The sequence below is a fragment of the Watersipora subatra genome, chromosome 7 (assembly GCF_963576615.1).
Source record: "Watersipora subatra chromosome 7, tzWatSuba1.1, whole genome shotgun sequence".
Taxonomy (NCBI): Eukaryota; Metazoa; Bryozoa; class Gymnolaemata; order Cheilostomatida; family Watersiporidae; genus Watersipora; species Watersipora subatra.
Window position 1 is genome coordinate 36,672,388 of NC_088714.1, and position 26,036 is coordinate 36,698,423.

Below are 26,036 nucleotides of genomic sequence, written 5' to 3' on the forward strand. Positions count from 1 at the left end.
TTACTTAGAACCTCTTGGTATTAAAATATATAGAATTGGCTAATTTAAATGTTTAAGAGACAAAATATTGAATATCTTAGACTATCATTGTTATTTTTACCATGAATAGCAAATTCCATGCAGTTATTTGGCTCTGCGGAGTAAAACTCTCTTTAGCTTTATCTCTAGTATTTCATTTATTCTTAAAGTAAATTTGAATGCTATTCAACAAGTCTTGAACAAAGATGATTCAGTTGCTTTTATTGTCAGTTGTAGGCACCTCATCCTCTTCAACTTGTTTGTTTTTGTATTTAATCTCCTGATAGCAGTAATCTCTCTATAGCTAATCCTTCAAGCACACAGTTTCGAGTATTTGATATACTCTCTTCTGCTGCATTCATAAACAACTTGCTAGTACTGATTGGTTTTGTTTGACTTACTCCATCTCCTGAAGGGGCCCCTGAAAGATCTCCAAGATATGCTTATGGTGACTTACTTCATCTTCTGAAGGGGCCCCTGAAGGATCTCCAAGATATGCTTATGGTGACTTACTCCATCTCCTGAAGGATCTCCGAGATATGCTTATGGTGACTTACTCCATATTCTGAAGGGGCCCCTGAAGGGTCTCCAACATATGCTTATGGTGACTTACTCCATTTTCTGAAGGGGCCCCTGAAGGATCTCCAACACATGCTTATGGTAACTTATTCCATCTCCTGAAGGGGCCCCTGAAGGATCTCCAAGATATGCTTATGGTGACTTACTCCATCTCCTGATGGGGCCCCTGAATGATCTCCAACATATACTGATGGTGACTTACTCCATCTCCTTGGGGCCCCTGAAGGATCTCCAAGATATGCTTATGGTGACTTACTCCATCCTCTGAAGAGGCCCCTGAAGGATCTTCAAGATATGCTTATGGCATCTAATAAAATAATATTTCTGGAATGATGGTAAACGGTGTTAGCGGATAACAAACCAATGTAGAATCATAGGGGGTAGGGGGTAGGAAGCATGCTGATATCTGGCACTCAAGTGCCTCAGATGTGCCTCAGATGTGCCTATTTTGGCTTTGTATTTCATTGGCTAATTTTGTCAGAGGTGACAGCAATTTCCATGTTATAACATACTTTGGAAGATGGAATAAAAAAACTCCCTCTCACAATCAATAAATATTTTTTGTGACGAGTATTTTGTTTCCTAAACTGTAGTTAGGTGATTTCCTGTCAGAGTACAGACTAATCTGCAGGAGTTGAGAGAGAGCAATTTAAGGTTGGATACCCTTCCTGTCACTGGCGGTCTTTCTAGTCAGACCCTCTAGACCCTCTAGGCGACGACTGCTTCTCTCACTAATATAAATAAAAAAATGATCTTTGATTATCAAAGGAGCTTTGATAAAACTTTGTAATTATTTCTTTTACCGGTGCCTAGCCAACAATAGCATTACTAAAATATCAAGCGTGTATACAACAGGTAAACATGTATTGTCGCTGTCACTCTACAATTATAGTCACTAAATATAGACATAGTACCTCTTTTCAAACATCAATGACCTCTCATGAGTTACAGGACAAATAATATTGCTGTACCATGGCACTGTCTGCTTGTATTTTGCTAGCTGTCCTTAATTGTAGTTACCTAATCATTACACTGTAATGTCTGTTTGTCAATATTATGTTTTATATTGTATCCATGGAGTTTAGTTATTATAACTCTCTGCTTCTTTCCACCTTATTCTATTCTTGCGCTATAAAGTTAATTAGAATCTAATAAGATTTTGCTCATAATTGCTCGCTTTGTTTGATATAATTGGTGAGCTTAAAAATCTTTGGCTACAGACCGCTTTGCCGCGAGCTAATTATGAGGCAGAATTACACGAGATTGTATTCCTGCCTCTTATCGTGTCATTGTGTGCGTGTTCAAATTGATAAACTGTTATTATTTGTGGTATACTTTGGTCAAGTGAAGCCTGTGTCTGACAGTTATGACAGCAATCATACTTGCCAAGTGGGTACTACTATAGGAGCTTCCTAACTTCTTTACACCTTTCGTTCTCAACATCCACATCTCTCCATACCCAAGAGTTCAGCTACTCTTGCCAGTGGCTATGTTTAATTAATAGCCTGAATGTGTATGCCGCATACAAAGCTGGATCATTAACTGTTTTGGGAATATATGAAAAAAATACTAAGACTAGAAATTCCCCTGTCATACAACCCACAACCAAAGTGAAATTGGAAAAAAGAAAGGGTACTGCTGGTTGAGAAATGCAATATTAGCAGTCAAATGGCACTGCAGTGCAATAGGAGAACTGCAATGGTAGCTGCAATGTACTGGGTGATATTATGTACAACAAACAGCAATAATGAAAAGAAAGGATTATATGTTTATTTCTCTCCTCTGCAATTGGAGAAATGCAATATTAGAAGTAAAATGGCAAGCTGCTGTGTAATATACACAGTTTGAAAGTTGGTTGTGTTGAATGTAGAATGGTTTTTATAGCGATCTGTAACAGAAAGCGAGCATCAGCATTCACGTGTCTGGAAGTTTTCTGTAAACTGGAGCAAAATAAAATGTTCTCGTCATAAAGGGGCATTGTAGTTTGGCCCTAGCTTGTACGTAAGATGTAAATAATTTTGGCTAACATTCTAAATAATTTAATGAAACTTTCAGTAATTGGACAAAAAAACATAGCTGATAAACTGTGTACCAATTTTGTAAATCGGTCTACGCCTCAAACGGTCTACGTTTGTTCCAGACACCTTCGGATAAATAAATTCGAACGATTATTCTTATAATTAAATCTTATAATAATTTTAAAAAATCAAATAATTATTCTTATAATTAAATATTTTTGCACGATATTAAAAACGGAAAGATATTAGAAACCTTCGGCAATTGGACAATGTCATAGACTGGTGAAATGTGCATGTTGTTCTCGTAAAATGTGCACGACTTAATGGTTCTACTCTCGGTCAGATGGCTTTATCGGCGTTTTGTTGGCCGGTCTTAATTTTTATTAAAAAAGCTTGTCAGGTTTCAATAGCAATTTTAGGCCAAATTAATCCGTCTAGTTATGTATTATCCGATCAGATGGGGAAGGTTTAGAATTTTGTCTACAAATTTCAAAGACTTGGTAATATATTTAAATAGGTTTATATGTGTTTTGTATTGTTATTATACTTGAAAGAGTCCATTGAAAAGTTGTTAAAATTGTTGATGAGATTTTGGTACAAGGGTTTGCGACGGTATTGATGAATAATTTTTGTGAGTTGTGTGCACATATGCATTTATCATAAAGCTCCCAAACAATCGCTTTGCTTAAATTTGGTCGTGGGATACCTTAGGACACTTATGTATTCGCCTCATCTAACTTTCGCGTTCTCGCGGAGTCATCTTCTCGCGAAAATTTAATGTGCGAAACTAAACTATCATAACGAACGAGCGAAAACGCGAAATTAAATAGCTTTGCTCATTGATAGTCCAAGAACAAAATGGCAGCAAGCGATCAAATTGCATTATCAACATGGCCCACACCATTTTACCTGCGGTTCACAATTACAAACTAGTCCCAAATTGAAATTTTTTTCTCATTGGTGAACCAGGCCCATCTTCCCTGGGGCGGCTGGCCGGCTGAGCCGTCTCAACTTTTTTAGGAACTTTCTGCGGCTAAGTACAGCCAAACTCGGATAACTCGCCTTCGGATAAAATGTAAAATTTCATCTCAAACACAAGGTTAACTCGAATGGATTTGTTTGGTCCGTTTCCACGCAATGATAAATTGCTTCAGATAATTCGACCTCAACATCATTTATTCGAAAGGTTATTTTCCCAACGGCTATGGAGACGGTTTTTATTGCTGTAGAATATCCCTTTATTTCAAGCCATAGAGACAAACATCAACTTTTAGTAGTTCTTAGGCGTCATTATTATCATCATCAGTGGCAAAATATTTTTGTTAACGACCATTATAAAGGTTTGCAAAATATCAATTTTTACCAAACATCCGCCTGGCCATGTCCCATCGAAAGCGTGAAAACCTCCGTATGAACTTAAAATAAAATCGGCAAAATTGATCTTTGTTAAAACGTTCAAAAGCAAAAGATGTCTTTTTTCTGAGCGTTTTAATAGCGGTCAAGTTTTGCCTATTTTAATTTAAAAACGTCTTGTCAGTTACATCACCTAAAACAAAACATATCTCAAAAAATAGAAAAATGTTGATACTTTCCGATAAAATTTTTTAAAACTTCACACGAGAGGCCCAGCTGAGGCCCTACATAAGAAAAACCTGTTGGGGGCTTACACCGCCCCTCAACACCCACAGGTGTTCCTAACTAGCCGCTTAACATTAGCTGCCCCAACTTGCAACCAGTGAATACAGGCCTGCAGTGAACTGGACCTGAGGAATCTAATTATGATTGTTCCACTGCATTTATTTTTACATCACTATATTTTCGCACTCATCAGAGCTGCGAAATTAAGTTGCAGTGAAATTTTACTCTGTATGCTACTCACGAAACTAAATACTAGTGAAATATAAGTGTCTTAGGGTAAGTGGCATGTCTTAGCAAAAAAGACTAGTTTGAATGTGTAATTATTATATACAAAAAGTTTTACTGATTCCTTTTACAAAATGGTTTGTTTCTTAGGTGGGATAGTCATTTTAGATGCTTTTGCCAGTTTCTAAAATATTTAAATTATGAAAGAAGCTTATAAAGCTCCTTACCTCTGTTACTTTATGTTGATTCTCAAAGCTATGCTGCCAACTTGTCATTTTTGGAGTTGTCTACTCACCATGAATATACTGTCATGGGTTAACCACATAAAATGGGTTAACTACGTAAAATGTATGCACATCGGTAGAAGTTATATACATATACACTTATCCGTTAATTTATAAACAACATACTTTAAGGTTGGCCCATTGTTTAATTGAAGTCTATTTTTTAGATGAAATAGCTTCTTGGAATAACAATCCAGATTTCTGCAATACAGTAAGTAATTTTTATCGGTATACTACTCACCTTGTAAACATAGTCAAAAAAGAACTTTGTCAAAGATAGAAAACCTTGTGGCAAGTTATGGTGTCAAAGTTAACAGTTTATTATTTGGATCATCATTATTTTATCTTATAGGTCATCAACACCGCCAATGACTTCTCAATGCTTTCTCAATGCTTTCTCAATGATTTCTCAATGATTTCTCCAAATATTTCTTCACAATGTAAAACAGCCTTTTAATTTGAATATGCATTCATACACTTGCTCCTTGACTTTAACAATTATAGTTAAATATATGCTTCAATAATAAAGATGTCACAAAGCAAAGTTTCTGAAGAAGAATTGTTTTAGTTTTTAGCACAAGGCTTGCGGCATAGACTCAGATTGTTCAAAAAATCCTTACCAACAAAACTCTTTTACATATTTTGCTTTGGAGTGACTGCAAAATTTGTGATAAAATAGTTAATGAATCTATGTTAGTCTCCATGTATTAGGACTTATCTGCCCTTTGGTTTTGATCAGGATGCTTTGATATGACAAATTTTTATGTGGTTCTCCAACTTCATTTAATAAGCACAGGTTTGTTTTAGATGCCTGTTATTTTGACACATCTGACTGTATTTATATAACAAATTTGTCACATTTAGTATGATCACTGACGTGTGAAAAGAACTATAAAAACATCGTTTATCATGGACTAGGTTATGCGATAAGCATTCATTAAGTCTTGCGCTTATCCGTAAATTTGAAGTTGTCTTTTACATGCCACCTTCACTCATTCACCTTCATTGACAAGTAATATTTCTCTCTACAACTTGCGTCAAAGTTCAATATAAAACTTTTAGCATGCTCTAAACGTGTTTTGTTATAAAGAAGGTGGTTGATTACCGTAGCCATTGAAACATTGAATTATTGTTAAAGATCTTCGGCCACAGTTTTTTTTAATAATAAGTTTGTTTATCCATGTCAATAAAACATAATTTACCCTAATAAGATTAAAAGCTACCCTTTTTCTTCCAAAACTATAAGGTATGCGGGAGCACCAATTAAAGACTTCAGCTGTACTCCCATCACTTACATGTAAATCTACGCACAAGAGTTTTGACAGCCCCCTAAATGCAGCCTTGCGGCCATTTTAAATTCAACCATACCAAGATTGAAATATATAATATGGTATACATTCTAAAACTGTTTCATTTTATGTTTATCTGTGATTAAAGGTTATTATAGGCTATTATCATTTCATCTTCTAAATATGGTTGTTTTTCAGCAGTATGAAAGTCCTGGAGGCCCAACAGATCTCAACATATCAGGTTCATTTACTAATGAACTCAATAAAACTACTCCTTTGCAATATATCAACAATTTCCCTCCTGCTCTGCTCACTGCTCCTTCCTCTCAAGTAGGTCTTATTATTTACCTCGTCTTCTAACTACCTCTCTGTGGTCTCTACATGTGGTCTCTACATGTGGTCTCTCCAAGTGGTCTCTACATGTGGTCTCTACATGTGGTCTCTACATGTGGCCTCTACATGTGGTCTCTCCAAGTGGTCTCTACATGTGGTCTCTACATGTGGTCTCTACATGTGGTCTCAATATGTGGTCTCTACATGTGGTCTCTTATTATTTGGTTCGTTGGAATTGATTCGAGCTATGCAAAAGTACCTATCAATACAGTTCTGATTGCACTTCATACAACCATCTATCAAACAAGATTTCGGCACAGGTGGCGACAGGGCTATGATGTATTTAATTTGTTTTGCAAATCATGTTATGCATTATCTTCAACTATATTATTTTATCACATAATTTTTACGAGCCGAAAAGTTTTCATATTGGCGAACAGTTTTTATTAAAACATCCATCCATGTCGCAGCCGCTTACATAGTTTCAGGTCACTAATACTACTTGATCAACTTTTTGACGCAAGCTCATCTTTGTCTAATACTTTGCAGCCTCGGGTAATGATTTTAACTCGTTACACGATTGGCATCGTATGGTAAAAAAATTGTATGAAGTGGGATAGAAACCATAGTAATTCTATAATGTTATACTATAATAATATATAATAATATAATGCTATAATAATTCGGTAAAAAATCTGGCAAAATTTTATATAACTTGGACTATTATTACTTTACATATTAAAAATTAGTAACAGTATGATATGTATGTAAGTATGTTATGTATGTATGTATGTTATGTATGTAAGTTATGTATGTTATGTATGTAAGTATGATATGTATGTAAGTATGTTATGTATGTAAGTATGTTATGTATGTAAGCATGTTATGTATGTATGTATGTTATGTATGTAAGTATGTTATGTATGTAAGTATGTTATGCATGTAAATATGCTATGTATGTAAGTATGGTAAACTTAATAATTATAGTTACCTACACTGATTTTAGTATAACATGTATTTAATGTATTTATTGGTTACTAGCTGCATTACCCGTCAATGGGATCAGATTCTTGTACAGCAAGAGGTTTATTGAGAGTTGTCTTTCATACTGTAAAACAACGCCAACTATGCAATTACATCTCCCTCTCTCCGTCTCTCCCCTCTCCCTCTCTCCCCTCTCTCTCTCCCTCCCTCTTTCTCTTCCTCTCTCTCTCCCCCCCTCTCCTCCTCGCTCTCCCTCTCTCTCTCTCTCTCTCTCCTTCTCTCCCTCTCTCCCTCTCTCCGTCTCTCCCCTCTCTCCGTCTCTCCCCTCTCTCCCCTCTCTCCCCTCTCTCTCTCTCTCCCTCCCTCTTCCCCCTCTCTCTCTCCTCCCTCTCCTACTCGCTCTCCCTCTCTCTCCCCTTCTCTCCCTCTCCCTCTCTCCCCCCTCTCCTCCTCGCTCTCCCTCTCTCCCTTTCTCTCTCCCTCTCTCTCTCCCTTAGTTCAACGCAACACATGCGGATAGACAACATTTTTGGTTTTTCTGTCGGGCGTATGAAGAAACAGTTTTCCGCGTGTGTCTACTTTTGAGCAGGCGACGTATAGCTGGTCATGGCTGATGCAGGGTGACAGTAAGTCGATAGCAGCTGCTCTCTTTCTTTTCACAATAGCGTATCGCAACCCTCGGAGTACTCGTGAAAGTTCTGTAATAGTAAGTTACAGTAGGCCTACTCAGAGCTGGAAAAAAATTAGTAACTCGGCTGCTGAAGGAAATGAACATGACCCACTATCACGAACAGCGGCAAATCTAACGTTATTAAGTAGTGGAGATGTGACAATTCATAGACAATACAACATCGTATAAGAAACACTTACCTTTTTGATGTGGAAATTTAGTAGGTGAGAAATGCGTTTTTCTAGTGGCTCCAAGAAACAAACGTTTACGTGACCTTCTCGGTACACGTTGGCAGTAAATATTAATTGCATGTAAATAACTACTCATTAATTTATTTTATTTAATGAATAGTACATTTGTATAGTTGTATAGACACCTTTGTATAGGCCGCAGAACTCAGGAAAGGTGCTTTTTAACACGGCAGAAAATTTGCCGTTTAAAAAGCGTGCTAACAGGGGATTTCGGTTAATGCGCTCGAGCGGTGAAAGGAAAACAACAGAATCGCCACACCTTTATATAAACCGCTTGGCTCAAATCGTCAAAGAAAAGTAGCGGCTAATAGTCCATATTACGAAATTACGATATTACAAAATTACGATAATTAGTACTCATATTAATTCGGTTGGCTTCGTTCGACCGAATGGAAAAAGAAAGACCGCTCTATAATTTATTTACCGTTACTACACATATTAATTCAGTTCGCTTCGTACGACCGAAATTTGTACGACGATAAAAGAAAAGACCGCTCTATAAGGCAGACAGACAGATAGACAGATAGACAGATAGACAGACAGACAACGATTGCCGTTTATATAGTAGATGATCTGCAGTAAAATGTAACGCTACAATGCACTATGCGCAGTACGTTCCGTAGAGAGCCCTTACCTTCAAGACAGACGTACATAAAACATAAACTTTGAATTCACTTTAAATAAGTTTAGGTTAATAAACACAAACTTAACCCTTTGGCTGGGGAAACGACAAAAATGTCATTTATCGGATGCGTCGGGAAACGACATTTAAGTCACCTTTGGTAAACGTTTATAAAGCTATTGCCTAGTAACGTTAAACAAAGGGTGTGAATGCTAATAAGTTTTAAATATCCTCAACAAGATATTTGTCGATGAATTACAATATGAAATGATTATCTGAGAAGCGTTGCTTTGTGCTAAAAGCTAAAGAAAAAATAAAAGATGGAAAAAACCAGTCAACATTGGCTCAACGTTAAAAACGGCAAAATAAAAATTTATTTGGTCCTGCGATCGTTAGTGATTTTTTTGTCTGATCAGAAAAAAAATAACTCAGAGGCTAGAAGTGATGTAAACTTTTTGGATTTTTAATATACTTGGAATATACAGAGAAAAATGATTGTTATGGTAGTTCGCACGGCTACATAATAACATTGGACTCTAGCAAAAGGAATGCTTCCAAGCATTTCATACAGGGACAATTGCACACGGTTGCAATTTTTTTGTAGTAGTAAATATGTAAATAAATGTTTGTGCCCAAAACATTTTGTTCATAGAAATAAATTTAAGTTTGAGCTATGCATGTTCATAAAATACCAATTTTATTGAATTTTCAAAAATAAATTACACGACTTTCAGGTGTTTTGCCGGGCGTTAACCCAGCCAAAGAGGGCTAACATACATACTAAAGCTAAGTTTTAGTATGTATTTTTAATTATTTTACTCAACTTCAGGTTTTCATAACTAAAACTTTATCACCTATCAGTTTTCGGCTTATTTGTTAATAGTTAATAGTTATCACCTATTGTTAATAGTTATCACCTATTGTTTTCAGAATAACTTTTAGCCTTTCTCATTGAAACCATTTTTAACCCAATTCGCCAAGAAAGCGCGAAGGATGCTGTTCTTGAAAATGCTTTGTTTAATACGTAAAGAAGTGGATTTTTGTTAGCAGGTTAAGAGAAGCTGTCTGACCACTGGTCCTTTAATTAAACGAACCGCAACTCCAACTTTTCCACTGGTTTTAAAAAGAAAATATTATCGCTTTTCACACGAACAATGCTGAACTGAGAGAAATCAGTCATTGTATGTCTTTCATGCGTTGTGAAAATGTTTTTGGCAAAGAGGACTTCGGTGTCTTTGTTATTTCGACGTACGTATTAAGCGCATTGACTACCAAACTTGAAGTAAGGTAAAACTTTGTTGAATTCGTATGATGAAATGTTACTCGTATGGCAAGGTATCATGTTTCACACAGTAAGGCGAAACAATTATACAACAAGGTAATCACATCCTGAAGGTGTACTGTACTATGCACATTTTTTAGGTTGGGCAACAGTATTTTAAGTCTTTGGGTGCATTTTGTAGGCCCTGAGCGCGACTGATACGGGAGGCAAAGAAGGTCAGTAAATATAGTACATTTATTTATCTGATTGTCAGAATGAGAGGCCTTGTTTATGCCATTTGTCAAAGTGTGATTGGCCTGTTGCTCAATCGCTTAGTTTGATGTCTGCCATGAGCTGCCATGAGCCAGAGTTGAGCAGCATTTACAATATTATATTATATATTATATATTACAATATTAAATTCAATATATATATTATATTATATTCAAGCAATTGAAGAAGACTGGTAAAAAGATACAAAGTTCAGCATGCATGCAAATTGGACATTAAATAGTGAGCTTAGTTTAGAAAAAGCTTTTTCCTGTTTCCTTGCTTAAAGTATCATTTGAAAATTCCTAACAGAGCGATAGACAAGGTGGAAAATATTAAAGCTAAGGGGAGTATTAAGCATGAATTATTAAAACAGAGCAATAGACCAGGTGGAGAATATTAAAGCTAAGGGGAGTATTAAGAATGAATTATTAAAACAGAGCAATAGACAAGGTGGAGAATATTAAAGCTAAGGGGAGTATTAAGTATGGATTATTAAAACAGAGCAATAGACCGGGTGGAGAATATTAAAGCTAAGGGAGTATTAAGTATGAATTATTAAAACGGAGCAATAGACCAGGTGGAGAATATTAAAGCTAAGGGGAGTATTAAGAATGAATTATTAAAACAGAGCAATAGACAAGGTGGAGAATATTAAAGCTAAGGGGAGTATTAAGTATGGATTATTAAAACAGAGCAATAGACCAGGTGGAGAATATTAAAGCTAAGGGGAGTATTAAGAATGAATTATTAAAACAGAGCAATAGACAGGGTGGAGAATATTAAAGCTAAGGGGAGTATTAAGAATGAATTATTAAAACAGAGCAATAGACAGGGTGGAGAATATTAAAGCTAAAGAGAGTAATAAGTATGGATTATTAAAACAGAGCAATAGACAAGGTGGAGAATATTAAAGCTAAGGGGAATATTAAGCATGAATTATTAAAACGGAGCAATAGACAAGGTGGAGAATATTAAAGCTAAAGGGAATATTAAGTATGAATTATTAAAACAGAGCAATAGACCAGGTGGAGAATATTAAAGCTAAAGGGAGTATTAAGAATGAATTATTAAAACAGAGCAGTAGACCAGGTGGAGAATATTAAAGCTAAAGGGAGTATTAAGTATGGATTATTAAAACAGAGCAATAGACAGGGTGGAGAATATTAAAGCTAAGGGGAATATTAAGTATGGATTATTAAAACAGAGCAATAGACAAGGTGGAGAATATTAAAGCTAAAGGGAGTAATAAGCATGAATTATTAAAACAGAGCAATAGACCGGGTGGAGAATATTAAAGCTAAGGGAGTATTAAGTATGAATTATTAAAACGGAGCAATAGACAAGGTGGAAAATATTAAAGCTAAAGGGAGTATTAAGCATGAATTATTAAAACAGAGCAATAGACAAGGTGGAGAATATTAAAGCTAAAGAGAGTAATAAGTATGAATTATTAAAACAGAGCAATAGACCAGGTGGAGAATATTAAAGCTAAGGGGAGTATTAAGTATGGATTATTAAAACAGAGCAATAGACCAGGTGGAGAATATTAAAGCTAAAGGGAGTATTAAGTATGGATTATTAAAACAGAGCAATAGACAAGGTGGAGAATATTAAAGCTAAGGGGAATATTAAGCATGAATTATTAAAACAGAGCAATAGACCAGGTGGAGAATATTAAAGCTAAAGGGAGTATTAAGTATGGATTATTAAAACAGAGCAATAGACAGGGTGGAGAATATTAAAGCTAAAGGGAGTATTAAGTATGGATTATTAAAACAGAGCAATAGACAGGGTGGAGAATATTAAAGCTAAAGGGAGTATTAAGTATGGATTATTAAAACAGAGCAATAGACAGGGTGGAGAATATTAAAGCTAAGGGGAATATTAAGTATGGATTATTAAAACGGAGCAATAGACAAGGTGGAGAATATTAAAGCTAAGGGGAATATTAAGCATGAATTATTAAAACAGAGCAATAGACCAGGTGGAGAATATTAAAGCTAAAGGGAGTATTAAGTATGGATTATTAAAACAGAGCAATAGACCAGGTGGAGAATATTAAAGCTAAAGGGAGTATTAAGTATGGATTATTAAAACAGAGCAATAGACAGGGTGGAGAATATTAAAGCTAAAGGGAGTATTAAGTATGGATTATTAAAACAGAGCAATAGACAAGGTGGAGAATATTAAAGCTAAGGGGAATATTAAGCATGAATTATTAAAACAGAGCAATAGACCAGGTGGAGAATATTAAAGCTAAAGGGAGTATTAAGTATGGATTATTAAAACAGAGCAATAGACAGGGTGGAGAATATTAAAGCTAAAGGGAGTATTAAGTATGGATTATTAAAACAGAGCAATAGACAAGGTGGAGAATATTAAAGCTAAAGAGAGTAATAAGTATGAATTATTAAAACAGAGCAATAGACCAGGTGGAGAATATTAAAGCTAAGGGAGTATTAAGTATGGATTATTAAAACGGAGCAATAGACAAGGTGGAGAATATTAAAGCTAAGGGAGTATTAAGTATGGATTATTAAAACAGAGCAATAGACAAGGTGGAGAATATTAAAGCTAAAGAGAGTAATAAGTATGAATTATTAAAACAGAGCAATAGACCAGGTGGAGAATATTAAAGCTAAGGGAGTATTAAGTATGGATTATTAAAACGGAGCAATAGACAGGGTGAAGAATATTAAAGCTAAGGGGAATATTAAGTATGGATTATTAAAACAGAGCAATAGACAGGGTGGAGAATATTAAAGCTAAAGAGAGTAATAAGTATGAATTATTAAAACAGAGCAATAGACCAGGTGGAGAATATTAAAGCTAAAGGGAGTATTAAGTATGGATTATTAAAACAGAGCAATAGACAGGGTGGAGAATATTAAAGCTAAGGGGAGTATTAAGTATGGATTATTAAAACAGAGCAATAGACCAGGTGGAGAATATTAAAGCTAAAGAGAGTAATAAGTATGAATTATTAAAACAGAGCAATAGACCAGGTGGAGAATATTAAAGCTAAAGAGAGTAATAAGTATGAATTATTAAAACAGAGCAATAGACCAGGTGGAGAATATTAAAGCTAAGGGGAGTATTAAGTATGGATTATTAAAACGGAGCAATAGACAAGGTGGAGAATATTAAAGCTAAGGGGAATATTAAGCATGAATTATTAAAACAGAGCAATAGACCAGGTGGAGAATATTAAAGCTAAAGGGAGTATTAAGTATGGATTATTAAAACAGAGCAATAGACAGGGTGGAGAATATTAAAGCTAAGGGGAATATTAAGTATGGATTATTAAAACAGAGCAATAGACAAGGTGGAGAATATTAAAGCTAAAGGGAATAATAAGTATGGATTATTAAAACAGAGCAATAGACAGGGTGGAGAATATTAAAGCTAAGGGGAATATTAAGTATGGATTATTAAAACAGAGCAATAGACAAGGTGGAGAATATTAAAGCTAAAGGGAAGTATTAAGTATGGATTATTAAAACAGAGCAATAGACAGGGTGGAGAATATTAAAGCTAAGGGGAATATTAAGTATGGATTATTAAAACAGAGCAATAGACAAGGTGGAGAATATTAAAGCTAAGGGAGTAATAAGTATGAATTATTAAAACAGAGCAATAGACCAGGTGGAGAATATTAAAGCTAAAGAGAGTAATAAGTATGAATTATTAAAACAGAGCAATAGACAAGGTGGAGAATATTACAGAATACAGATTACATTAGCTTAGGATTAGCTTTGCTTCGCCATAAAAGGATTACATTTATCTTCCCTGTAACTTCCCTTCCGGATTGACAGTAAATAAATTTCGTATGGATGAATTTGGTTATCTTGCATATTTATTTATGTCGCACCGTAAAACTACAAACAATAAAGCAATTTACTACAACAAGGAGATAGTAACAGACTACACACAGGTTTTTCATAATTGATAAAACAGAATGAGAAACACGAGCAAGCTATATAAAATACATTTGTAAAAGTAATTCACGTACCTTTTGTACCCTTTCCAAGAGATAGTTGATGAATAAAAGGTTGTTAAGATAAAATAGGGTAATAATTGCTAAGCTTCTCAACCTGGCAGTATAATGATATTTGTCAGAATGAATGGGAAAACAGCATTTAGCCTAACTATATGAAAACACCCCGCCATTGCCGTGACAACGCATGAGCGGCTAGAGTTTGGTGTTACACAATTACCAAGTTCGTCTGGAAACAGATGTGATGGTGTACTGTGTTTTAGCGTATGAATGCACCTGCATGGTGACTGCAAAGTCAATAAACCAGTTACCTAATGAAAAGAGAAACTGTGAAACTTTATGGCAAACTGGCTAACCATTAAAATTCCAAATTCTGATGAGCTAGGCGAAAAATACTGCTGACACTTTTTCTAGTTGAATGTCACCTTTACTGAAATGACACTATAGGGGAAGGGTCAAAATAGATTGTCACAGCCTTCAAGTAGAAATTCTATAGTATATTAGACAGCTGATGTTTAAGCAACAACATACGCTATGTACACTCACTGCTATGTACACTCACCGCTATGTACACTCACTGCTATGTACACTCACTGCTATGTACACTCACCGCTATGTACACTCACTGCTATGTACACTCACTGCTATGTACACTCACTGCTATGTACACTCACTGCTATGTACACTCACCGCTATGTACACTCACTGCTATGTAAACTCACCGCTATCTACACTCACCGCTATGTACACTCACCGCTATGTACACTCACTGCTATATACACTCACTGCTATGTACACCCACTGCTATGTACACTCACTGCTATGTAAACTCACCGCTATCTACACTCACCGCTATGTACACTCACCGCTATGTACACTCACTGCTATATACACTCACTGCTATGCACACCCACTGCTATCTACACTCACTGTTATGTAAACTCACTGCTATCTACACTCACCGCTATGTACACTCACCGCAATGTACACTCACTGCTATGTACACTCACTGCTATATACACTCACTGCTATGTACACTCACTGCTATGTAAACTCACCGCTATCTACACTCACCGCTATGTACACTCACTGCTATGTACACTCACTGCTATGTACACTCACTGCTATGTACACTCACCGCTATGTACACTCACTGCTATGTACACTCACTGCTATGTACACTCACTGCTATGTACACTCACTGCTATGTACACTCACCGCTATGTACACTCACTGCTATGTAAACTCACCGCTATCTACACTCACCGCTATGTACACTCACCGCTATGTACACTCACTGCTATATACACTCACTGCTATGTACACCCACTGCTATGTACACTCACTGCTATGTAAACTCACCGCTATCTACACTCACCGCTATGTACACTCACCGCTATGTACACTCACTGCTATATACACTCACTGCTATGTACACCCACTGCTATGTACACTCACTGCTATGTAAACTCACCGCTATCTACACTCACCGCTATGTACACTCACCGCTATGTACACTCACTGCTATATACACTCACTGCTATGTACACCCACTGCTATCTACACTCACTGTTATGTAAACTCACTGCTATCTACACTCACCGCTATGTACACTCACCGCAATGTACACTCACTGCTATGTACACTCACTGCTATATACACTCACTGCTATGTACACTCACTGCTATGTAAACTCACCGCTATCTACACTCACCGCTATGTACACTCACTGCTATGTACACTCACTGCTATGTACACTCACTGCTATGTACACTCACCGCTATGTACACTCACTGCTATGTACACTCACTGCTATGTACACTCACTGCTATGTACACTCACTGCTATGTACACTCACCGCTATGTACACTCACTGCTATGTAAACTCACCGCTATCTACACTCACCGCTATGTACACTCACCGCTATGTACACTCACTGCTATATACACTCACTGCTATGTACACCCACTGCTATGTACACTCACTGCTATGTAAACTCACCGCTATCTACACTCACCGCTATGTACACTCACCGCTATGTACACTCACTGCTATATACACTCACTGCTATGTACACCCACTGCTATCTACACTCACTGTTATGTAAACTCACTGCTATCTACACTCACCGCTATGTACACTCACCGCAATGTACACTCACTGCTATGTACACTCACTGCTATATACACTCACTGCTATGTACACTCACTGCTATGTAAACTCACCGCTATCTACACTCACCGCTATGTACACTCACTGCTATGTACACTCACTGCTATATACACTCACTGCTATGTACACTCACTGCTATGTACACTCACCGCTATGTACACTCACCGCTATGTACACTCACCGCTATGTACACTCACCGCTATGTACACTCACCGCTATGTACACTCACCGCTATGTACACTCACCGCTATGTACACTCACCGCTATGTACACTCACTGCTATTTACACTCACTGCTATCTACACTCACTGCTATGTACACTCACCGCTATGTACACTCACCGCTATGTACACTCACCGCTATGTACACTCACCGCTATGTACACTCACTGCTATGTACACTCACCGCTATGTACACTCACCGCTATGTACACTCACCGCTATGTACACTCACCGCTATGTACACTCACTGCTATGTACACTCACTGCTATTTACACTCACTGCTATCTACACTCACTGCTATGTAAACTCACTGCTATCTACACTCACTGCTATGTAAACTCACTGCTATGTACACTCTCCGCTATGTACACTCACCGCAATGTACACTCACCGCTATGTACACTCACTGCTATGTACACTCACTGCTATGTACACTCACTGCTATGTAAACTCACCGCTATCTACACTCACCGCTATGTACACTCACTGCTATGTACACTCACTGCTATATACACTCACTGCTATGTACACTCACTGCTATGTACACTCACTGCTATTTACACTCACTGCTATCTACACTCACTGCTATGTACACTCACCGCTATGTACACTCACTGCTATGTACACTCACTGCTATGTACATTCACCGCTATGTACACTCACTGCTATGTACACTCACTGCTTTGTACACTCACTGCTATGTACACTCACTGCTATGTACACTCACTGCTATCTACACTCACTGCTATGTACACTCACTGCTATGTACACTCACTGCTATCTACACTCACCGCTATATACACTCACTGCTATGTACACTCACTGCTATGTACACTCACCGCTATGTACGCTCACTGCTATCTACTCTCACTGCTATGTGCACTCACCGCTATGTACACTCACTGCTATGTACACTCACTGCTATGTACACTCACCGCTATGTACGCTCACTGCTATCTACTCTCACTGCTATGTACACTCACCACTATGTACGCTCACTGCTATCTACTTTCACTGCTATGTACACTCACTGCATGTACACTCACCGCTATGTACACTCACCGCTATGTACACTCACCGCTATGTACACTCACCGCTATGTACGCTCACTGCTATCTACTCTCACTGCTATGTGCACTCACTCACAAACAAAATAAACTCGACACGCTAACCAATAGTAGGCCTACACATGATCCACGACACAACGCACTGTAGTTATAAGACTGTTGGTTTCGAAACTAGTAAATTTAAAAAAAATAGATTATCTTACGCAAGACATATGTCTTAGTAGCGTTATGAACATTACATCTTAGCAATTCTTACCAATCCAACTTCCTTACATGTAAGATGTATGCTATTGAGCAACAGGCGTATTTCAGATGCCAGGTCTGTGTCCTTTTACGATTGAAAAAATAATTATAGTAGTTTTTGCCATGATAGGGAGTGATATGGTGTTCATGATAAGTGCGGTAACTGACAGTAAAGGAATGCTCTCTTGATGCATTCTCAGAAACTTTAGCCTGAGAGCTTGATAAATAGTTCCTAATTCTAGGTATCAATAACTGAACTCTTGCTATATGAGAAACATGCTCGTCATTTGAGAAAAATATTTTTATTGTATTTGTCCAACAGTCATTCTGTAATCAATAGATTAATTACAGTGCCGAACACAAATTGTTGAAAGCTACATGCAGATGATGAATGCATGTTTATTGATGCTTGTGGATAATCAGAAAGCATAAGAAAGTTATTTTAGAAGCTATATTCAAGCTACCGCTTTGGATGCGATTGCACATCTTTATTTATATATTTTATGTGCGTACCAGAAACTCTTGTAGCATTAAAATGCCCTCTCTATTTAAGTGCGACACAAATTTGCAGTGAAAGCTGCGTAGTTGTTTTTATGTGCAATGTATTTGAATGAATAAAAACACTACAGTTATATGTTAACATTCAAAGTGTTTATTAAACAAGTACGCATGTTTTTATGTTTTTAAGGTGAGAAGGATGGAAAAGAATCGGTAAGTACACCTATAGTGCGTAAATAACTTTGAGTTTTAGCAGTTGTATAATCAATGCTACGACATCTAGTGTATGTTGCGTGTAAACCAGTAGTTTGATGGTTGTGTTGGTTCTTTTGTCAGTTTGCACCATTTGCTATCAAACCTCAGTTTTTGACAATCTATTCAAGAAGGCTTTTGAAGAGTGATTCATCCCATTACAATTAATGTAAATACCTGTAGTTTTAATCTGTTGTAAGTCTAGAAAAAACTTTATAAATTTTTTTTTACCATTTTACACGATAAACCGTTCACCGATGTAAAATACTGTGATCTTCTCATAAACAAGTCTATGAATGACTATACAAGGTTGGAGAAAGTACCGTACTGCTGTATCTGTAGTGACTCATACCCAAGTTTTGTTTACTCAGTGCTTAGTGTACTGGATATGTAAATAAAAAAGTGCAGAAATAGACGTTTGTTTTAATGAAGATAGATATTTTAAAAATGTCCTATCTTAGAACATAAAAAAACACGAATTTTGTATGTTTTTTTTCACCAATTTTAATATAAATACTAGGTGAATACTTGGCATTACATGGATAATAAAAGTTTATGCACAGAAAATTCATTTGTATTTAGCATACAAGATTTACCATTCTAGCTTTTGAATGAAGGTGTTTGTTTATTTATGTGTGTGTCCAGCCAATACATAATTCAAATATTCAAAAGCTTGAGGCACAGCTAAACCAAAATGTTAAAAAACGATTTTGACTTCTTATGCTATACACTCATTTAATATAAAAAACATTTTTTTACTTATGCTATACACTCAATTAATATAAAAAACGGCCTATAACCACCGGCAGGTAATGTAGCTGCAGTTGGCTAAGTATCGTTACTCAAAAAATTTAAGCAACTTAAGTTAGTAACTTAAGCTAGTAACTTGAGCTAGTCTAATTCTTCACTATAATAAGAGCCAGTATCTGTCTATCTGAAACAAGCTTACACTTATAAGTGTGCTTATAATGATCCCTTACACAATCATGATCTCCAAGTGTGCTAGTAGTAACAAATAGTGTTTTTGCAAGCGCTTCATAAGTCTGTTTGAAATTATTCCATAGGTTAATAAGGAGAGTGTAGCATAGTAGTTAGCTTGTCTGTATGCAGAACCGCTGGTTCTAAGATCAATTCCAGTGTAGAGTGGATCTTTTCTCTCGATTTTAATTTCTATAACAGGACACACAAACGACATCAAACAAACACTGCGCTTTATTTATATATATATATACATAGAGTTGGGTAGTAAAGACTAATGCTAAAGTATAATATATATATATATATATATATATATATATATATATATATATATACATAGAGCTGGGTAGTAAAGACTTATGCTAAAGTAATATATATATATATATATACACCTAGAGTTGGGTAGTAAAGACTTATGCTAAAGTAATATATATAGCAAAGAATCTTAGCAAAGAATAACGTATATCAGCAAAGAATAACCTATCTTATCAAAGAATAACGTATGTTAGCAAAGAATAACGTATCTTAGCAAAGAATACTGTATCTTAGCAAAGAATAACGTATCTTAGCAAAGAATAACGTATCTTAGCAAAGAATAACGTATCTTAGCAAAGAATAACGTATGTTAGCAAAGAATAACGTATCTTAGCAAAGAATAACGTATCTTAGCAAAGAATAACGTATCTTAGCAAAGAATAACGTATCTTAGCAAAGAATAACGTATGTTAGCAAATAATAACGTATCTTAGCAAAGAATAACGTATCTTAGCAAAGAATAACGTATCTTAGCAAAGAATAACGTATCTTAGCAAAGAATAACGTATCTTAGCAAAGAATAACGTATCTTAGCAAAGATTGTGCTAAATATAAAAAGCAAAACAAAAATACTTGTTTTCTATTTTCACTAATTGCAATATAAAAAGTTGAAAGATTTTTTTGATGCTGTCAAAAACCAAACTTGTGAACGAAATCTGAGATGCAAAAACCTTCTGACTGAGGCATAGCAATTTTGACAAAATCTATTCTCAAAATTTGATAGGGTTGATAGATTTTTGAAAGCCGAGCTATGACTGCATTTTGAAATTCTCTTTGTCCTTGAGTTGCTGCAGGCCAAATAGTTTATGGCTTTGATGAATTGAGTCCCCAAATGAACTTTCGGTGCACCAGTAAAGAATATTTATAATAGCAATTGTCCTCCCTAGAGATCATTTGAATTAAGAGAGAAGTCAATAGCTCAATAGAGAAGTCTAATCTGGATGATCCAGACAACGAGTCACTTTTGACTGGTTAGGCATTCAATTTAGGAGGTTTTTGGGCACAAAGGCTTATATTTCGGTCATTAAATACTCCGCGTTTCCCAATACCTTTTTTCCGAAAGGCTATATAAGGGAATGCCTTGCATCCGTGTGATCATCACAGTATTTAATTTATAGAAATTTATCAAATACCTGCTTTATATACCTGCTTTAATATGCTTTCTATAGAGGTTCAAACATCACAACTCGACCTACAGTCAAATACCTGCTTTCTATAGAGGTTCAAATATCACAACTGGACCTACAGTCAAATACCTGCTATCTATAAAGGTTCAAATATCACAACTCGACCTACAGTCAAATACCTGCTATCTATAAAGGTTCAAATATCAAAACTCAACCTACAGTCAAATACCTGCTATCTATAGAGGTTTAAATATCACAACTCGACCTACAATCAAATACCTGCTTTCTATAGAGGTTTAAATATCACAACTCGACCTACAGTCAAATACCTGCTATCTAATAAAGGTTCAAATATCACAACTCGACCTACAGTCAAATACCTGCTTGCTATAAAGGTTCAAATATCACAACTCGACCTACAGTCAAATACCTGCTTTCTATAGAGGTTCAAATATCAAAAATCGACCTACAATCAAATACCTGCTTTCTATAGAGGTTCAAATATCAAAACTCGACCTACAGTCAAATACCTGCTATCTAATAAAGGTTCAAATATCACAACTCGACCTACAGTCAAATACCCGCTTGCTATAAAGGTTCAAATATCACAACTCGACCTACAGTCAAATACCTGCTTTCTATAGAGGTTCAAATATCAAAACTCGACCTACAATCAAATACCTGCTTTCTATAGAGGTTAAAATATCAAAACTCGACCTACAGTCAAATACCTGCTATCTAATAAAGGTTCAAATATCACAACTCGACCTACAGTCAAATACCCGCTTGCTATAAAGGTTCAAATATCACAACTCGACCTACAGTCAAATACCTGCTTTCTATAGAGGTTCAAATATCAAAACTCGACCTACAGTCAAATACCTGCTTTCTATAGAGGTTCAAATATCAAAACTCGACCTACAATCAAATACCTGCTTTCTATAGAGGTTCAAATATCAAAACTCGACCTACAGTCAAATACCTGCTTTCTATAGAGGTTCAAATATCAAAACTCGACCTACAGTCAAATACCTGCTTTCTATAAAGGTTCAAATATCACAACTCGACCTACAGTCAAATACCTGCTTTCTATAGAGGTTCAAATATCACAACTCGACCTACAGTCAAATACCTGCTTCCTATAGAGGTTCAAATATCAAAACTCGACCTACAGTATATTTTGAGAAAGCAGCAAATCCAAAGCCGCAGTATACCCCACAAACTATTAAAAGTGTAGCACAATGTAAGCTTTGTTAGAAATGCTAGAGTTTAATTGATTTAAAGAACACAGTAATTAGAGTGATGCTTTTATGATGTACTCTTTATATACAATAAATATGAAATTGCCCCTAGCTGTCTGGAGAGTCTTTAAAGAACATAAAAACAGATGATACTATATTTAAAATCTTACTGTGGTTTCTACTTTCCTAAGCACAACCACATACAGTAAGTATTTCTCGGCAAGTCCCCCCAACTTACAGGAGGTAGTCTAAAAAGACTGAAGCTGAAGACAAGAAGGCTGTTTTCTCTTAGAGTCCCTAATGATCCAATTATAAATTTACTGTTGTTCCACTTCAGTAGATAAACACCCCTCTATTACATAACATAGCATTGCTTATCTTCCCTTCCATCAGCAGAAAAGGCGCTAACTTTTACTTTGCAATGTTATGTAATTTTGGAATGGTCTATGCCGCAAGAGAAGTACTACGAGTTTTAGATTTCACACCATCTGTTGAGCTAAGGGTTTAGTTTCATTTCTATCTAGTGAAATTTGTTATGGTAGCCGCTAATTAAAGTACTGACCTTTGACCCGATAAGTAGGCACTAGGATTACATTGACATTTTCAATGTAAACACAAAGCTTGCTCCACCTTATTAAAGAGAGGCGCAAAGCTCGCCCACCTTATCAGAGAGAGGATTATTAATGCTTGGATTGTCCTGACATCACTCTTTGCGCTCAACTTCTTTTCACATCTATAACTCCTATTTAGCCTTTTCTCTCCTAACATGAATGGCATATCAGAATATTTCCTTGGTGGTGTCGAGTCTCAACAGGTGAGCCTCTGTTTGCTATACTAGTCTGTAGTTGTACTAGTCAGTAGTTGTCTGTTTTATATACTAGTCTGTAGTTGTACTAGTCTGTAGTTATCTGTTTTATATACTAGTCTTTAGTTGTACTAGTCTGTAGCTATCTGTTTTATATACTAGTCTCTCATTGTATTAGTCTGTAGATATCTGTTTTATATACTAGTCTCTAGTTTTACTAGTCTGTAGTTATCTGTTTTATATACTAGTCTTTAGTTGCACTAGTCTGTAGTTATCTGTTTTATATACTAGTCTCTAGTTGTACTAGTCTGTAGTTATCTGTTTTATATACTAGTCTCTAGTTGTACTAGTCTGTAGTTATCTGTTTTATATACTAGTCTGTAGTTGTACTAGTCTGTAGCTATCTGTTTTATATACTAGTCTTTAGTTGTACTAGTCTGTAGCTATCTGTTTTATATACTAGTCTCTCGTTGTATTAGTCTGTAGATATCGGTTTTATATACTAGTCTCTAGTTTAACTAGTCTGTAGTTATTTGTTTTATATACTAGTCTGTAGTTGTACTAGTCTGTAGTTGTACTAGTCTGTAGTTATCTGTTTTATATACTAGTCTCTAGTTGTACTAGTCTGTAGTTATCTGTTTTATATACTAGTCTCTAGTTGTACTAGTCTGAAATTATCTGTTTCATATACTAGTCTCTAGTTGTGCTAGTCTGTAGTTATCTGTTTTATATACTAGTCTTTAGTTGTACTAGTCTGTAGTTATCTGTTTCATATACCAGTCTGTAGTTGTACTAGTCTGTAGTTATCTGTTTTATATACTAGTCTCTCGTTGTACTAGTCTGTAGTTATCTGTTTTATATATTAGTCTCTAGTTGTACTAGTCTGTAGTTATCGGTTTTATATATTAGTCTGTAGTTGTACTAGTTTGTAGTCATCTGTTTTATATACTAGTCTGTAGTTGTACTAGTCTGAAGTTATCTGTTTCATATACTAGTCTGTAGTTTTATTAGTCTGTTGTTATCTGTTTCATATACTAGTAGTCTGTAGTTGTACTAGTCTGTAGTTATCTGTTTCATATACTAGTCTCTAGTTGTACTAGTCTGTAGTTATCTGTTTCATATACTAGTCTCTAGTTGTACTAGTCTGTAGTTATCTGTTTCTTATACTAGTCTGTAGTTGTACTAGTCTGAAGTTATCTGTTTCATATACTAGTCTCTAGTTGTGCTAGTCTGTAGTTATCTGTTTTATATACTAGTCTGTAGTTTTATTAGTCTGTTGTTATCTGTTTCATATACTAGTAGTCTGTAGTTGTACTAGTCTGTAGTTATCTGTTTCATATACTAGTCTCTAGTTGTACTAGTCTGTAGTTATCTGTTTCATATACTAGTCTCTAGTTGTACTAGTCTGTAGTTATCTGTTTCTTATACTAGTCTGTAGTTGTACTAGTCTGAAGTTATCTGTTTCATATACTAGTCTCTAGTTGTGCTAGTCTGTAGTTATCTGTTTTATATACTAGTCTTTAGTTGTACTAGTCTGTAGTTATCTGTTTCATATACCAGTCTGAAGTTGTACTAGTCTGTAGTTATCTGTTTTATATACTAGTCTCTCGTTGTACTAGTCTGTAGTTATCTGTTTTATATATTAGTCTCTAGTTGTACTAGTCTGTAGTTATCGGTTTTATATATTAGTCTGTAGTTGTACTAGTTTGTAGTCATCTGTTTTATATACTAGTCTGTAGTTGTACTAGTCTGTAGTTATCTGTTTTATATACTAGTCTTTAGTTGTACTAGTCTGTAGTTATCTGTTTTATATACTAGCCTCTCGTTGTACTAGTCTGTAGTTATCTGTTTCATATACTAGTCTCTAGTTGTACTAGTCTGTAGTTATCTGTTTCATAAACTAGTATTTAGTTGTACTAGTCTCTAGTTATCTGTTTCATATACTAGTCTGTAGTTTTACTAGTCTGTTGTTATCTCTTTCATATACTAGTCTCTAGTTGTACTAGTCTGTAGTTATCTGCTTCATATACTAGTCTTTGGTAGTACTATGCTGCAGTTATCTGTTTAATATGCTAGCCTCTCATAGTAGTGATCTATGCACGTAATACATGTTGCCATTGGCGCTTTTCATGATTCGAATGCAGGGAATTATCTTACATTCTATTTCATTCTTATCATTGAACAGTTGTTGTTGTTGCGATGCTACTAGTTCCTATCATTTTCATTAGTTGTAAAGTCTTTGCACGATTTGAAAAAAATTATATGAAGCACTAACTGGACAAACTTGCCATCAAACTGACTGTCAAAAGCATTTGACAGTTAAGTGTTAGTGTTAGTGTATAGTTTAGTGACTGTTATAGCCCGGTTCCCATATAAGTCGCAAAGCCCCGGCGACACACCGCAGGCTATTAGCGATGAAATGGGAACCTATGCGCCGAGGACCGCCGGTAGTTCCGGCGGCATCGCAATAGTTTAGCACTGTTCAAATTTCGCAAATGACCGCAGGCAAAACCTTCCCGAAATGCATTGTACGGGTAAAGGTCACCATTATAGGAACGGCGTGGCGAGCGAAAAGTTTATTTGATTACGCGATAAAGTTTACGATATTATTAACGATTTGGCTTTTATGTGAACATTAAACTGCGCCAAGCACCGCAAGTGTTTTGCTGCGCG

At 35.9% G+C, this 26,036-nt stretch overlaps 1 protein-coding gene across 2 annotated transcripts in view; it reads left to right on the plus strand.

Annotated features, from left to right (window-relative positions):
• The window catches only part of LOC137399452 (transcription factor 12-like), a 137,933-nt gene that overhangs the window by 14,415 nt on the left and 97,482 nt on the right, over window positions 1–26,036 (plus strand). The window contains exons 4-7 of one of the 2 annotated variants that reach the window (XM_068085572.1): window positions 4,930–4,973; window positions 6,250–6,381; window positions 10,375–10,408; window positions 18,836–18,858. In XM_068085572.1, coding sequence (XP_067941673.1) covers window positions 4,930–4,973; window positions 6,250–6,381; window positions 10,375–10,408; window positions 18,836–18,858 — 233 coding nt within the window. The remainder of the gene's footprint in view (window positions 1–4,929; window positions 4,974–6,249; window positions 6,382–10,374; window positions 10,409–18,835; window positions 18,859–26,036) is intronic. The other variant, XM_068085573.1, reaches the window with a different exon arrangement.